Here is a 17,760-nt window from a genome sequence, read left to right on the forward strand (position 1 = left end):
GACAAACAATGTGAAAAGTAGTGGTCTAAATACTGGCCCCTGAGGAACACCAGTAGTCACTGGCAGCCGACCAGAAAGGGCCCCTTTTATTCCCACTCGCTGTCAGCCGTTCCCCTAGCCATGCCAGTATCTCTCCTGTAATGCCACAGGATTTTATCTTGTTAAGCAGCCTCATGTGTGGCACCTTGTCAAATGCCTTCTGAAAATCCAAGTAAATGACATCCACTGCCTCTCCTTTGTCCAGCCTGCTTGTTACTTCCTCAAAGAACTCTAACAGATTTGTCAGGCAAGATTTCCTTTTACAGAAACCATGCTAACTTTTGACTTATTTCATCATTAGTCTCCAAGTACTGTACCTCAAAACCTCATCTTTAATAATAGACTCCAACACTTCCCCAACCACTGAGGTTAGGCTAACTGGCATATAGTTTCCTTTCTTTTGCCTATCTCCCTTCTTAGTGTGGAGTGTCATTTGCAATCTTCCAGTCCTCTGGGACCATGCCAGAATCAAGTGATTCTTGAAAGATCATGGCCAATGCATCCGTTATCTCTTTAGCAACCTCTTTCAGGACTCTGGGATGTAGTCCATCTGGTCCAGGTGACTTATTCACCTCAAGACCTTTGAGTTTGCCTAGCACTTTTTCCTTTGTAATAGCAATAACATTCATTCCTGCTCCCTGACACACACGGACCTCTGGCACACTGTTAGTGTCTTCCACAGTGAAGACAGATGCAAAGTACCCATTAAGTCTGCCATTTCATTGTCCCCCCCCCCCGCCCCATTACTACCTCACCAGCATCTTTTTCCAGTGGTCCAATATCAACTCTCACCTCCCTTTTACTCTTTATATAACTGAAAAAAATGGTATCCTGCTTTATAGGCTAATCTGCCCTCATATTTAAACTTTTCGCTTCTTATAAATTTATTTATTTGCCTTTTGTTGGATTTTAAAAGATTCCCAATCATCTAATTTCCCACTCACTTTTGCTACTGTATATGCCTTTTCCTTGGCTTTTATGCAGTCTTTAATTTCCCTTGTCAACCACAGTTGTCTACCCCTGCCATTTGAAAACATCTTCCTCTGTGGGACATATCTATCCTGTGCCTTATGAACTATTCCCAGAGACTTCAACCATCTCTGCTCTGCCGTCATCCCTGCCAGTATCCTCCTCCAATCCGACTGGGCAAGCACTTCTTCCAGGCCTCTGTACTGTAATTCCCTATATTCCACTGCAATACTGATACATGTGAGTTATGCTTCTCCCTCTCAAATTGCAGTATGAATTCAATCATATTATGAACACTGCCTCCAAAGGGTTCCTTTACGTTAAGCTCCCTAATAAGATCTGGGTTATTACAATACCGAATTCGTGATAGCTTTCCCTGAGTAGGCTCAAGCACAAGCTGCTCTAAAAAGCCATCTCGTAGGCATTCAACAAATTCCCTCTCTTGCAATCCACCACCAACCTGATTTTTCCCAACCCCCTTGCATATTGAAATTCCCCATTACAATTGTGCCATTACCCTTATTACATGCCTTTTCCAGCTCACTTTGCAACCTCAACCCCACAGCTTGGCTACTATTTGGAGGCCTATATATGATTCCCATAATGTTTTTTTTTTGCCCTTGCAATTTCTTAACCCCTCCTACAAAGCTTCAACATTCTCTGATCCCATGTCGCCTCTTTCTAAAGATGTAATTCCACCTCTTACCAACAGAGCCACACCACCACCTATGCCTTCCTGCCTGTCCTTTGATACTTTGAAATATATCCTTTGATGTTAAGCTCCCAACTATGGCCCTCTCACAGCTATGACTCAGTGATGCCTACAATGTCATACTGACCAATCTCTAATTGCGCCATGAGTTCATCCACCTTATTCCAAATGCTAAGCGCATTTAAATACAGCACCTTCAGTCCTGCATTCTTCACCCTTTTGAATTTTGCCTCTGTGGTACAATTTAACTTTGTTCTGTCTGTATTTTTCCCCAATTATTGGCTTGTCCTTCCTTATATTCCTGTTACACCCATCATCTACTTGTAAATCTGCTGGCTCATCCTCAGCTCTATAATACTGGTTCCCAACCCCTTGCCATACATCTGATTTAAAATTGCACCACTTAACTTATTATGTCGCTCATGAATATTCCTACCAAAATTAACCACATCAAACAACTATATATTAAATTTAGGTTCTGCCAATTTTACCTCTGAGTCTACATCAGGGGTTACCAACCTTTTTTTATGCCAGTGAGTCTTACAATTAACTGAGAGGTCCAAGGGCCCCAGGCTGCTACTATCCTTCACATCAGAGGCTTAATTTATGGATTCTGTAACATCTCCAAACGTTAAAATTAAGCCCAGTATACCCAATTGCAAGTCTGTGATATTTACAGAAAGTCATTCTAATTCTAACCTCTTTTTTTAATTGTACATTACTGTACACTTCACCCCATTCTGAATATTTAGTTACCCATTGGTTTACAACAACTAATTTAATATAATTTATGATTCTGCTTTAATTTTTGTTCACAGGTTCACTGTGTTGTATTTTATTAGCTTTTGGCCAGGTCATAGGGTATATTTAAACTGGAGGTTGATAGATTGTTGATCAGTCAGGGTGTCAAGAGGTTACAGGGAGAAGGCAGAAGTGGGGTTGAGAGGGAAAATAATTTAGCCATGATTGAATGACAAAGCAAACTCGATGGGCCGAATGGCTTAATTCTGCTCCTCTGTCTTACGGTCGCATGTCAAGTTCATACTCACTTTTCAACTTGCCTCATTAAATTTGTTTTAGCTACCAGTAGATGTGATTCCATCCATTTTGTTACCGCAACTTCTGCCACCAAACACAACCTTACTTTCCCCTCACATTCTGTCTAGGTAGTACAGTTCATATTCTGTCTGGGTAGCCTTCAATCTGAAGGCATGAATAACAATTTCTCCAACTTCTTGTAATTCTCGCCCCTTATGCTTTCCTCTTCTTCAACTCCCCACTCTGACTCCATTGTTATCTCTTCTCTTCTCCTCACCTCCCCCGGTGCCCCTCTTCCTTTCCTTTCTCCCTTGGCCCACTGTCCTCTCCTGTCAGATTCCTTCTTCTCCAGCCCTTTACCTTTTCTACCTATCACCCCCTGAGCTTCTTACTTCATCCACCCTCCCCCACCCTTCTGGCTTCACCTATCACCTTCTAGCTTATACTCTTTCCTCTCCCCGTACCTTCTTATTCTGGCTTCTTGCCCCTTCCTTTCTCATCCTGAAGAAGGGTCTTGGCCCAAATCGTCAACTATTTATTTATTTTCGTAGATGCTGCCTGACCTGTTGAGTTTCTCCAGCATTTTCTGGGCGTTGTTCTGAATTTCCAGCATCTGCCGAATTTCCTGTGTTTACACTTTATATCCTTGCCAATTTTCACCCTCAGCAATACCCTGCATCTTCACAGGAACATCACTGTATTCATTATAATTTGGGTCACACTACAAGATAGGGTGCATCCCGTGCTGTAATAAAAGCAGCATCAGTGTGTGGTAGCTTACAGTATTTCTTCTATTGTGGGTATCTGGCTCTCTGATTATTTAAACAGTTAACTGCCATATCCCTTAGTGGAACAGAACATTGTGCGACTCTTCCATTCAATTTGTACTTTCCAATTCAATCCCTCTCCCTAATTATAGGTTATATTCTTCTCACTCGATGACTGGTTCAAGAACAGCTACTTCCTTTCAACCATTCAGTTCTTGAACCAACCGGCAATACCCTAATCACTATAGTTTAGCAACACTATGACCACATTGATCACTTTGCACAAAAATAGACATGGTATTTTTGGTCCTAATTTTGTTCTTTCTTGTAAAAATTGTGTATAATTTGTTTGTTTTCATGTGAATGCTGCTTGCATGATGCTCTGTGTCCATGATACTGCTTTTCATTGCAGTACTCGTGCATTTACAATAAAATCATCTTTGACTTTGATTTTCCATCAACTGGTCCAGTCTTCATTACTTGCTCAGTCTGCAATCTTAATTCTTATGCAAATAAGCACCCGGTCAGATTGATAAAATCAGGGTGTCAGGGACGGAGACGAGAGACGGGTCAGTGTTTGGCTCGCTGCTCAGCAAGGTTTACTCGTCTCTGTGCTGAACTGAGACTGTTGCTTGCAACTAATGGGCTCCTGACTCAGCTGCAGTAATGCCTGGCTTCGAGTCTGTTGACTCACTTTTGTGAACTTCAATTCTGAATGCTATTTGGTTACTTTTATTATTTGCACGATATTTTTTTCTCTGCACATTGGGCGTTCTATTTTTTAATGGGTTCTATTGGGTTTCTTTGTTTAGTGGCTGCCTGTAAGATGAAACTCAAGGTAGTATAAAGTATACATACTTTGATAATAAATGTACTTTGAACTTTGAACTTTGAGGTAAGGAAATACTCCATAATAATGGATAATAACTTCATCTATCATTCGCAAAGGATGCTCATTGGTTGCGAATGTCCCTTTTTCAAATCTCAAAATATTTCATGTGTAGTTAAATCCTTTTGAAATAAATTAGGCTACATTGTGTTTCATCACACTTTATTTTAACTATTAATCTCTCATAAAGAATCCTAGAAAAGGATACTGAATGAAAAACACCAGTCACGGCAGAAGTCTTAACTGCTTACATTAAACCAGGAATTTCAATTACTGAAAAAAGATTCTCAAGTTATTTTAACTGAATATTAAAATATTTCCATAGGAATCAAAGCTTCCTGTTTAGAAGATAACAAAACAGTCTTACTTAGTGATGATGGCTTACAAAAATCTCTGCGATTAACCTTGCCAGATACCATTTGGTCCAAGTTTATACAAATTCTAGCTTTCTTACCATACTCCACTAACACAGCGTGTGGAAAGTGCTCGGGGCATAATCTCTGATCCTTGCTGCATGAAACCACCCACTGGGAACCAAAGGCTGTTTCCTAATGAGTATTGATTGACCAACACGTTGCATTTTCCTTTAAAGCAAGGCTGAGGGTTATACCACTCATACGGAGATAACCTGCAAAAGAAATCACTACATCTAAAATTCAGCAACTTCAGTTAAGGATGTGTATTCAACATTCTATAGTAGCTAACTAGTCTAAAGCCATCCGCTTTATTACAGGACGCTAACAATTTTTGAGTTGCCTACATCACTAACTACAAAAACCCTCAAATCTACAGAGATCATTAATGAGCTCTAACAAGAGCTTCTTAGCTCTTGTTTCATTAGATGTGACTTAGATAGGTATGCTACTTTAATCAACATTAGGATTTGCAGACAATAATAAATACATTGACATGCTCATGTACATACAGAAGAAATTAATAAAACAAACAATGGTTTCACAGGACTCCCAAGTGACTATACCTGGCTACAAGGAAGAGAACACAACTGACTGCAAGATAGGCAAGCACCATGAAGAGCCAAACACCAGGAGAGAAAGGGTCCAGGAAGGAAAAATAACCAGGTTTCCTACCCTGAAATACAGCAAGGAAAGGAATCATTGGTATGGGGTTGTTGCACTACACAAGAGCAGGAATAACAATAAACAACATACATAGCAACAAGAATGAGGTGGGTGAAATGCAATTTCACAGATCTTTAAACAGTTTATAGACATCATCTTGCAGATGGATAGGTGGTTTGTGTTCAAATGAATAATAGTCTGTTTATTATTTGATCTCCTTAACCAGTAAATGATACTGGAACATTACTGTCTCCTCTGAAAGCAATGTCATGGTTCATTCAGTCTGATGCTAAGATACATCCCAGGATGCACAGGGACACATCATTAATGATGCAGCCTGGGCTCATCAAGTGATTTGGGTTTTTCAAAGTCAGATATTCTTGTCCGGCCAGGGTTGATCAGGCCCCGGCTTTTGTCCCGGCAACATTGGTCCACGAGTCACACCTCTTGATCCATAGTCATCTGGAGGCTCGCTCAGCAGCCTCTGTGACGGTCCTGAAGGCTCTTTTCTTTGCAGCCCCCTTAATGCCAAGGAGAGGGTAGGTTCTGCACAGTGAGCAGCCAGCAAAACCTCTACACCAAACCTCTATAGGACAACGATAGTTGACATGGTCTGGAATCATCTATCGACACCTCACTTGACAATTACCTCAATGATATGGACTACTGAATGTGCTTTACAATGCTTCCTCACTATCAAGAACAATGCTATATCTGCTATTTATTTATTTGTCAGGATATGAATGTTGCTGGCAAGGTCAACAGATTTTGCTTGTCTTTAATTGCCCTAGGGAAGGTGGCAGTGAGTCACTTCTTTGAACTGTGTCAGTATTTCCCAGAAGGAATGCTGCAAGTTACACCTGGTGACAATGAAGGAATGGTTACATAATTTTAGATCAGAATGGTGTGTCTTTTGAAGGAGAATATACCTATGTACCTGTTGCCCTTGCACTTCATCGTGGGATTTGGGAGATAAGCTGAGATGAATAACTGCAATGCATTTTTTAGATGGTACACACAGTTTGGTTAGTGTGTTGAAATATACACCACATGCCTGTGGCATTTACATAGCTTCCTTGTATCCTTTGTAGTTCATTCTTATTTTTGCAACTGCACATATTAACCCCTGGGGTTTATCCACATTAATTTTGATTCCATGGCTTTGGGAAAATTTGGAAAACAAACCCCTCATCTGGCATTCTTGCATCTCTTTAGACACATTTATAAAAAGCTCTTAGTGTACCTAAACCATTAACAAACGTACTAAGGTCAACTCTTTAATATCCTGGCCATGTCTTGTTCCCCAATACTGGTCATATCTCCTTGCCTCATGCAAATGGACCAGAAGCATAAAAATAAGCTGACCTCTTTAGTATTTATGCGACAAAGATTTTTATAGAAGGTAATAATCAAGCTGTCAAAAGTTAGTTTTCACCTTGCCTCTAGAATTATAATAAACATTTTGTCAATAAATAATTTATTATTAACCTTATGCTCTATTTGATCTCCAAGTTCATAGAAATTCAATGGAGCTGTGAAGATAAAAGCAATTGCACACATCAGGCTCATTTTATAGATAATTTCTGCATTTCTGTTCATTTTATTTTTGCCAAACTCAACCACAGCTTTGAACTGCAAAAAAAAATTGATTTTATGCAATTTACTTGTACGGATAGTAGCTGTTTTTTTCAACCTTTGTAATGCTTTTGTGAACACGAGGAGGAATCTGAGCTGGTCTTTATTCTTCTCTATTTATTCCTTCATGGGATATGAACATTATTGGTAAGACTGGAATTTATTGTCCACCATTTATTGCCCCTGAGTTGAGCATCAATAATATTGGTGGGTCCAGAGCTATATAGGGCAGGGATTAATGAACCAGATAGATCTCTACAACAACCTGGTGGTATCATGATTACTGTTACATTATTCCTAATTTACTTAATTACTTGAATTTAAATTCCATACCTGTTGTCCCCAAATTCAAACTCTCAGTTAAGGTCTCTGAACACCAGTATATTAAATTAACTATTCTTACTCAATTGGTTCTAAAGCTAAAAGAACTCTTATTTTCTCTTTCCCTTGGATACATTTTTTAACTTTCTTATTCTTTAATAATGACTAGTTATTCATTCAGCTTCCTTCACTAGTTGAGGACACAGTGCAGCACCTCACAAAAACTGGTCTCCCTTCCATGGACTGTCTCCATTTCTTGCTGCCTGGGTAAAGCTGCCAGCAACATCAAAGACCCCAACTACCATGTAGATTCTCTCTTTTCCTCCTCCCCATCATGCAGAAGATAACAAAAGCCTGAAAGCACTATCACAAGGCTCAAGGATAGATTTGATATGGCTTTTGTATTGAATGGTCACCCACTATGATAAGATGGACTCTTGACCTCACAGTCTACCTGGTTGTCTGCCTTGGACCTTATTATCTGCCTGCATTGCACTTTTCTGTAACTGTAGCACCTTACCCTGCATTCTGTTATTGTTTTTCCTTGTATTACCTCAATGCACTAATGTATTGAAATGACCTGTATGAATGACATGGAGAACAATTTTTCTCTGTACCTTAGTACACATGACAAATATAAACCAATTACCACTGTTCAGTGGGACAGTCCATGCTGTCACCATTCGCTGCATTATAACATCTACCACTAAACTGAACAGGTAATGGATAGGAATGAAAATACAAGTAATACAAACAATGAATAGAACTTTAGGGTGTAGGAACATGGGATCTAAGTCCAAGGACATGGTTGGGTTCCTGCTTCATGTACGTTTCTCCTCTTTACCTCTTCCAACCTCTGTCTTCTGCTCAACATACTAAATATCTATTCCTATGGAGAACTTGAAGTCTTTCATTTAGTGCTTCAACGGTCATATGAAAGAAGATTAATTAGCAATGTTTGTTCAGTCATCATTGACACAATAGAAGCAGTTGCGACAGTTATGAGACAGGTCATTAAAGGGCCAGCCAGAAGGTTGGCAGCAGGACATTTCACCCACTTGGGAATCTGGTGAAGTGTAGGGCACAGTGCTGGCACATTACAGGGCACTGGACTGTGCAGTGGCATGGCATGCTGAGAAGCAACATGGAGCCATAAACTTCATTTCCTCTCTGTTTCCCTAATTCAAAGGGTTTATGCCCACTTATATTGAGCTTGTAACAGCTTTTTTACCTCCTGCTAATCCATCTTGACAAGATGATAGGAGCAAGAGCAAAATTTTTACCTGGGTAATTGTGGTTAAGACATAGATAAGGAAAATATCACAGGATGAGAAGATCATAACTTCCCATGAGTCCTAAGCTCTTGGACCACAGATCTGATGGCAGAATCCATGAGAGAGCTATTTAGTTGTTTCTGACCAAAGGGTAGTGGAAAACATTTAAATTTTTTAAAATTTTACTTAGAGAAACAGTACGCTAACTTCCTGCCCAATGAGCCAACACCACCCAATTACACCCATGTGACAAATAACCTATTAACCCGTATATCTTTGGACTTTGGGAGTAAACTGGAGCGCCCGGAGAAACTCACGTGGTCATGAGGGGAATATACAAACTCCTTACCAAAAACAGTGGAACTGAACTCAGGTTGCCAGCACTATGCTAACTGCTAAGCTACTGTGCTGCCCTGAACCTCTTTGTAGCAGCTCTCCAAGTGAGTTGAAGAAAATGTTGGCTATTTCATGAGCATTGACTTTTTGCCACTTACATCTATTCATAAATGATTCTACCTTTGCTCTTCCTGATCTATTAACCTTACAATGTCCCAGATTCTCAGTATCTTCGGCATTGCCAAGTAATAGTTATAACATACCAGTGTCTGTGCTAAATCTGACAGAAGTACAAAATGAAACACTTTTTGCTAAGTATATTTTGCTCTGCTATAAAACAATGCTGTTACATTGTTCGCATCACATGAAGAAAGCAGAAGCAACATTATGGCCAAATAACTGCATGTCCAATTAGATATTGTATTGCCATTACATGAATTATTAAGCATCTGCAGATTGTGTATGGAAATATTAATGTAAGTTATGGAGCTAAGCATAAATGATGATCATGATGAACAGTTTGATCATGAAATGAATGTGCTCCTCTAAAGCATTGAAGGGCTCTATGCTTCAAATCCTTTGCTATTATAGCAGCCTTTTCTTTGCCAGGGTTTTCCTTGCTGTGTCATTTATTCTGGTTCTTCCTCTCCTACACCAGGGGACTTCTGATGTTAAAAATAAACACAAGTGGAGCAGAAAGGACAAAGTTGATTTGATAATGGAACAGAGAGGGCAATCTTGATTTCATATTGAGCAACTCAGCTTATTTTTTATGCACTTTTCTACATAGCTGTAACATTAGTTTGGGTCACCCTACTTCTGAGCTGTATCTGCTGACTACAGTTTGCTCCATCCCATAACTGCACAAATTTTTGTAACTGCTCTGCTCCCAACACACTGTTGGTGAGTTATGCAAGAAAATGTTTTTATTACTTTTAAGTATTGCTAATGCTCAGAGATATTTGGAGAGTGCTGAAAAATATAAAATATAAATAATTTTAAAAAGTTTAAAAACTCACGAAAATGTTAATTTTTTAAAATTATAAATTTTAATAAAATAAACATAAACCACACTTAACTTTTAATAGAAAATCTCTAATCTTATTTTTATGAATGAGGAAAGGATGAGGGCCCTGAGACTATAGGGTCCAGTCTCTTGACTCAGCTATCAGAACAATGCAGTGAAATACAGTCAATTTAGGTACATGCATGGAAATTCTTGAATGCAGCAAGCTGCTGGCTCACCATGGATCTGTTGGCTAACTAGAAACATGCTCTGGCCTTTTTTAATTCAGTAAAATTGCATTTTTTGCTTTTATAGGTTTTAACCAGCTTGCCTTCTGAATGTTTGGCCATTTCATCTGGTGACCAGCATTTTATTACAGCATCTATAACAAGTCAGACCACAGCCTGCAGTGTTCTGCTGGACTTTCCACTTGCAAAAATACATTTTCTTGAAAAATTCTCTAGTTGCCTGCACTTCATCCTGGACTGCAAATTGTATTTGGCATAGAGCCACTAAGGTACGGCTTTGTTCTCTCCTGTGACTCAGACCTGCTGAATTAATGCAGGATTATTACAGATGTTTCATGTTCAGTCACTTTCCTCCAAATCACCACTGAATTTCTAAAATTAATTTGACAAGGAAATAAGTGGAAACCTATTTTTTTTCTTTTGAATATAGAAAAACGCAGAAGTATTTTCCTTACCTAAAACAGCAGAAGTATTAGAATAAATGGGAAGGCTCTGAATGTAACACGCTCAATAAATTCAACTATATCAGGAGAAATAATTTTAAGAATATATGATCTAGATGTTTTACGATGCCTGAAGTGTCACATTAAAGTAGTTTAGTGTGAAATCTCCAGTAATGTAATTTTATTGTACACACAGACTGCAGAACAGGCCTTGGCCACGTTGCCTATAAGGAGGGGTGGGAGGGGTGGGAGTGATGGCTGAGGGAGTGGATGGGGTGGATTAACTAGTATTCAAGCAGCAACTGGAGATGACCAGGGCTTTTCCAGTGGCTCTTCGTCAGAAAGATGCAAAGCATTCAGGATTATTGCTCAAACACGAGGAATTCTGCAGATGCTGGAATTTCAAGCAACACACATAAAAGTTGCTGGTGAACGCAGCAGGCCAGGCAGCATTTCTGGGAAGAGGTGCAGTCGATGTTTCGGGCCGAGATCCTTCGTCAGGACTAACTGAAAGAAGAGCTAGTAAGGGATTTGAAAGTGGGAGGGGGATGGGTGATCCAAAATGATGGGAGAAGACAGGAGGGGGAGGGATGGAGCCAAGAGCTGGACAGGTGATAGGCAAAAGGGATATGAGAGGATCATGGGACAGGAGGTCCGGGAAGAAAGACAAGGGGGGGGGACCCAGAGGATGGGCAAGAGGTATATTCAGAGGGACAGAGGGAGAAAAAGGAGAGTAAGAGAAAGAATGTGTGCATATAAATAAGTAACAGATGGGGTACGAGGGGAAGGTGGGGCCTAGTGGAAGTTAGAGAAGTCGATGTTCATGCCATCAGGTTGGAGGCTACCCAGACAGAATATAAGGTGTTGTTCTTCCAACCTGAGTGTGGCTTCATCTTTACAGTACAGGAGGCCGTGGATAAGCATATCAGAACGGGAATGAGATGTGGATTATTGCTCATGCAGTACTGAGTGGCCAAAAATAGAAAGCACGCTTATGTGTACATACACCAGTAATCGTGGGTATGCCCAAAGAAGTGACCTTTGTCCTTCGCGATGACGCACACACATTGTCATTCAATTTCAAGTACTCAGCCAAGCTTTATATCAGAATTGCTCATAATTTGGCGGCTAAAAGAGCAGCTAATGCATAGGCCAAGAACTGCACAGAAGTGAATAATAAGATAATATTGCCAGATAATAAGTCTGTGTGCCAGCTCAATGGTAGAGACTTCTAAAGATTTTAAAGATTAGCTTTTTTTCTCACATGCACATCGAAAGATACAGTGAAGCGCATCATTGTGCTGGGCAAGTGTCGCCACGCTTCCAGTGCCAACATGACATGCCCACAACTTACTAACCCCAAACTGTACATTTTTGGAATGTGGGAGGAAACCAGAGCACCCAGAAGAAACCCACGTGGTTACAGGGAGAACGTACACCCTCCTTCCAGACAGTGGCAGCAATCAAACCCTGATTGGTGATTGCTGGTGCTGTAGAGCTGGTTTCAATGGGCCAGGCTACAAATGGGAATGCACAGTAACGTGCCTGATGGACCTGGAAGCCTGAAACCCTGCAGTCAGTGTCAAGCAGCATGAATTACCCCCTTTCCAGCTAACCGGTGGGTCCGTGCACTGATGGGTCTGGTGGCCAATGTCATGGCCTCCAGTGCAACACACAGGGCATCCATCTTAGGTCTGTTTGTTGCCATGCAAGTTCAAATGACTGCATCTTGGGTGTAGACAGAGGAGGTTTACCAGGGTGCTGCCTGGATTAGGGAACAGGTATTATGAGAAAAGGTTAAGCTTTTCTCTTTGGAATGAAGGATGATGAAAGGTGACTTGAAAGAGGTGTATCAAATTATAGGAGGCACAGATATAGTGAATGGCCAGCATCTTTGTTCCAGGACAGCAATGATCAAAGGTCATCTGCTTAAGGTGAGTGCAGGAAGTTATAGGGGAGATGTCAGAGTGGAGGGTACCTAGAACACACTACCAGGGATGGCAGTAGAGGTTGATACAATAAGGACATTTAAAAGACTCTTAAATAGGCACATGGATGTAAGAAATATGGAGGGTTATGGGCTGTGTAGGAGGAAAAGGTTAGATTGATGGCGGAGTAAGTTTATTTAGATTGGCAGAACATTATGAGCTGATGGCTTTGTAATGTGCTCTATTCCTTTATGCTCTAACAGTGGGCAATAGGGTCATAGAACTCAACAGCACAGAAACATGCTCTTTGGCCCATCATGTCTACGTCGAACTATTATTCTGCCTAGTCCCATTGACCCGCACCTGGACCATAGCCCCCCATACCCTTCCCATCCATGTACTTATCCAAATTTCTCTTCAGTCTTGCTATTGAACCTGCATCCACCACTTCTGCGGGCAGCTTGTTCCACACTTGCACCACCCCCTAAGGGAAGAAGTTCCCCTTCATGCTCCCCTTTCACCCTTAACCTATGACCTCTAGTTCTAATTTCACCCAAGCTCAGTGGAAAAAGTCTGCTTGCATTTACCCTAACGAGACATCAAAGTACTCCCGTAAAATGTCCCACATGATTCCTCAGGTTGAGGCATCATTGGCAACAGCTCCATCAGATGCAACTCACTGTGGCAATTTATAATAGCATCTTCCTCCTTCCTCCCTCACAACCACTTTCCTAGGGGTGCTGCCGTTGTCTGTCAATCCAAAATTCTCCCGTCACTAACGCTGGAATGATGCAGGGCCTTTCAGAATCTAGTAACTCTATGAGTCAGGCAGCCGTTATGGAGGGAAACAAACGATCAATGTCTTGGGTTGAGATCCTTCCTTTGGGCTCACACAGATGAAGTCCAGATGGAGGGACTTGACCCGAAACATCACCTGTCTATTCCCCTCTACAGGAGCCGCCTGGCCTTCTGAGTTCCTCCAGTGTTTTGGGTGTTGCTCCAGATTCCAGCATCTGGAGTCTTGGTGTCTCCTTCAAGTGGTGGTGGTGAGGTGGGAAGGGGCGCGGGGGAACGGTAGTGAGCAGTTCGTGTGATGTTAGTGTACCAGCGACCCGGGTTCAATTCCACCACAGTCTGTAAGGAGTTTATGTGCTCTCCCCATGACCATGTGGGTCTCTTCCGCGTGCTCCAGTTTCCTCCCATATTCCAAAGATGCATGGGTTAGTTGGTTAATTGGTGACATGGGTGTAATTGGGTGACACGGACTTGTGGGGCCGGAAGGGCCTGTTACAGAGCTGTATCTTTAAATAAATAAAAATAAAAGAGAAATCAAGAGCTTGTTCCAGACAGCCTGGAAGACAGTTTGCAGTTCTCTTTAGTGAAAGCCAAAAGCCTTGCACCAGCCGAAGTGCAGAACTATGGTGAAAGGTATTAGAGATCCTGGACAGGCACTGACTCCTTGAGGGTGATTAGATGACTTTTATATGCAGAATAGTATGATGGCACAATGCATTTTATCAATTTGGTGTGTTAAATTTATTTTCTGGTTAGCTTTTAGCTTTTCCAATGAGGAGGACTTTTAATAACTCCTTTAGGAGTTTTAATAAGGTAGATATGAAACAATATGCTTGAATCAATGCCATCTGGAACTGCAGGGAAATTGCGATCCTAGTTAAACCATGTGGTCTTTTTACTTAACTTTGTCTAACTTCACATCTTTTTTTCCAGTCCTGATGAAGGGTTTTGGCCTGAAACATCCACCATTTACTCATTTCCATGGATGCTGCCTGACCTGCTGAGTTCCTCCAGTATTTTGTGTGTGTTGCTTGGATTTCCAGCATCTGCAGATTTTCTTGTCTTTAGTCTCTTTACCTGTTGTTCTTTGCCATGATGGACTGTAATGTAATTAGCCCCTGGACTAGAGACTTCTTTGACACATCAAACCGTGGGAACTGGCAATATCTTCAATTCTAGCAGCGAAACAGCCAGATACATGAAAGCAGGGGTTTCCACCCTTTTTTTATGCCTTGGACTCAAGTTTGCAGCTTTGTTACCTTGTCATTTCGAGGCTGAATTATGGCTGTAGTAGCATGTAGGTTTCAGGGAAGCCATCTTTATTAAGTAAAATTTCTGATCTATTGGTCCTTGCTGAGATCTAGGTATAGTGGCACAGCTAGTAGAGCGGCTGCCCAATAACACAAGAGATCTGGTTCAATTCTGATCTCTGGTGGTTTCTGTGTTAAGTTTTCAGATTTTGCCTGTCAGCATGGGGGTTTTTGAGGAGCCTACACTCCAAACACAGGTAGGTTGGTAAGTTAAAAGGCTGCCTTAAAATTGTTCCTGTTGTGCAGGTGAGTGGTGGGATCTGGGAGTAGGGACGATAAAGGAAGGTTTAAAAAATGGGATTAATGTGGGATCCGCATAATGGGGAAGTTAGGAAGAATAAAAGTGGGATTAATGAGGATATAAGAAGAAGATGTGATTCTATAGATGTGTGGTGGAGAGTATTGGTTGCATCACAGCCTGGTACGGAAATACCAATGCCCTTGAATGGAATGGAAAATCCTGCAAAAAGTAGTGGATATGGCCCAGTCCATCAAGGGTAAAGCCCTCTCCACCACTGAGTACATCGACACAGAGTGTTGTCTGTGCAGCATCCCATCATCAGCCCCCCACCACCACCCAGGTTATCTCTCTCCTCACTGCTGCCATCAGGAAGAAGGCACAGGAGCTTCAGTACAAATACCGCCGGGTTCAGGAACAGTTATTACCCTTCAACCATCAGGCTGTTGATCTAAAGGGGATAACTTCACTTGTCTGATCAGTGAAATGTTCCCACAACCTATGGACTCACTGTCAAGGACTCCCCATCTCATGTTCTCAATATTTATTTATTAATTATTATTTCTTTATTTTTGTATTTGCACAGTTTATTGTCTTTTGCACACTGGTTGAATGCCCAAGTTGGTGCGGTCTTACATTGATTCTATTATGGATGTTATTCTATTATGGATTTATTGAGTATGCCCACAAGAAATGAATGTCAGGGTTGTATATGGTGACATACATGTACTTTGATAATAAATTTACTTTGAACTTTGAAGAGGAAATGGAATGAATATAGGATCAGCATAAATGAGGAGGTTGATGGTCGGTGTGGACTCTGTGTGCTAAAGGGCTTGTTTCTGTGCTGTACCTCACTATGACTCTCAGAATTGTTTCCTGAACTCCCTGAGCAGGTATGTTTCTTGTTCTGAACTTTTCTCGTCATAATCCAGATGCCTGTCCTCTGTTCTCAGTTCTGTAATTTCAAAAGGAATGCTTAATAGTGCACCATATCTCAGTACAATTGATTTGTGCAGACACTGAAGCTCCTTCACCAAGACCTGTTTGGAGATACAGCATGGTAACAGGCCCTTCTAGCCCAGTGAGGCTGTGCTGCCCTATTACACAACCTACTAATCCATATGTCTTTGGAATAAAGAAATCAAACAAAAACAAAAATGCAGTAACAGATGATAAACACAAGAAATTCTGGAGCTGCTGCAAATCCAGAGTAACACACACACAATAAGGGTCTCGGTCTGAAATGTCGGCTCTTTATCCCTCTGGATAGATGCAGCCTGACCTGCTGAGTTCCTCCAGCATTTTGTGCGTGTTACTCTGTAATAATAACTGATCTGCTTAATGAATATTTGATGGTTGTGAAGTGAGAATGGATGAGTAAAAGGGGTTCCTTTCTGCTATTAAATGTGTATTCATCTTGTGTCGGGTTTTGAAAGTTATTTTTAGCAAATTGCATTTCTGGAATCAAAGCCACACCGCACACTGATTGACACAATTACCTACCTGCCCTGCGTGATTGAGTGATAGCCTCTTAAACAATGAACCATTACCTAGAAATTATCCTAGTAAGTGTGTGAGTTCATCACAGTTGGTATTTTAAAATGCTCGAGGCACTCAAAAACAGGATTACTGTGCGCAATTTTGAGGTCATGTCTTACGTCATCAAAGAAATGTAATCTTGGATATCTTTCTCTTCCTCTTTGTGAAAATGTGTCTGGTCTCTGCCCATCCTATATCTGCTCAGACAGTCTTTTCTGAAAATTTTTGGTTGTAGTCCACCTGGGCCAAATCTATTTTCAACTCATTGAGATCAGCCTTCTCCCTGATGAGTATTTTCACATTTGATTTCTCCATAATTACTTAAAACCGCATGGTGTTACTATCACTGTGCCCCACAATGTTCCTTGAACGAAATGTCCCTTTCTGACAGTTCTGCAGAGCCTGAACTGGAAACATACAGTTCAAGGAACATTTGTAAAGAGTTAACAGATTCTTTCACACTTGCTTAGATTGGTTACCTTTAGAGCTCTACTTCAGTAAAGAAAGACTTGCATTTATGTCATGCCTTATATAATTCCAAGAGAAGATGAGGAGATAAGTGTGACTGGTTGAGGAAATTGTGTTAGTCTGTTTTTTTTCCAAGAGTACCATTGCATATTTATGTAACTAGAGGGGGAAGATGGGCCTCTGTTTCATACTTTACTCAAAGGTAACAACCAACTTGTTCTGCGTTGGAGCAGAGACTGTCACTGCATTTGGCAGTGTGTAAAAGGAAAGCAAATTGCACAAATATTTTGGTGCTATTTAATGGGATGGTGACAGGACGACTGATCTCTTACCATCTGAACACGGTAGAGGATGCTAATTCCAAGAGTCATAAATGGTTTGGAGAAATCGATGACCTTCTCACGTTCAGCTGTAATGGTTAAGCCTGCTACTGCCAGATCAGCTTTCTGTAAATACAAGTATAACAGATAGATCAGAGGGGACTGAATAAGACAGACAGACATTTGCGGTATCTCTCTTTCTCTCTCTATCTCACATAAACACACACACACGCCAAAATTTCATCTAAATTGGTAAATTGGTTTATTATTGTCACATGAACCGAGATACAACATAAATCTTTGTTTGTGTGCCATCCAGTCACATCAAGGTGGTAAAAGAAAAACAGAACACACAAAATGCTGTTGCAGATACAGGGAAAGTAAATATTACAAAGATAAAGAT

The 17,760-nt window shown here is 40.9% G+C and overlaps 1 protein-coding gene across 1 annotated transcript in view; it reads right to left on the reverse strand.

The window, feature by feature from the left end:
• Positions 1 to 17,760, reverse strand: part of grik4 (glutamate receptor, ionotropic, kainate 4) — a 135,134-nt gene that overhangs the window by 26,580 nt on the left and 90,794 nt on the right. The window contains exons 13-15 of the mRNA XM_072238318.1: positions 17,370 to 17,483; positions 5,394 to 5,503; positions 4,869 to 5,042 (exon numbers count right to left, since the gene is read on the reverse strand). Coding sequence (XP_072094419.1) covers positions 4,869 to 5,042; positions 5,394 to 5,503; positions 17,370 to 17,483 — 398 coding nt within the window. The remainder of the gene's footprint in view (positions 1 to 4,868; positions 5,043 to 5,393; positions 5,504 to 17,369; positions 17,484 to 17,760) is intronic.

Source organism: Mobula birostris, chromosome 20 (assembly GCF_030028105.1).
Source record: "Mobula birostris isolate sMobBir1 chromosome 20, sMobBir1.hap1, whole genome shotgun sequence".
In the NCBI taxonomy this organism is placed as follows: domain Eukaryota; kingdom Metazoa; phylum Chordata; class Chondrichthyes; order Myliobatiformes; family Myliobatidae; genus Mobula; species Mobula birostris.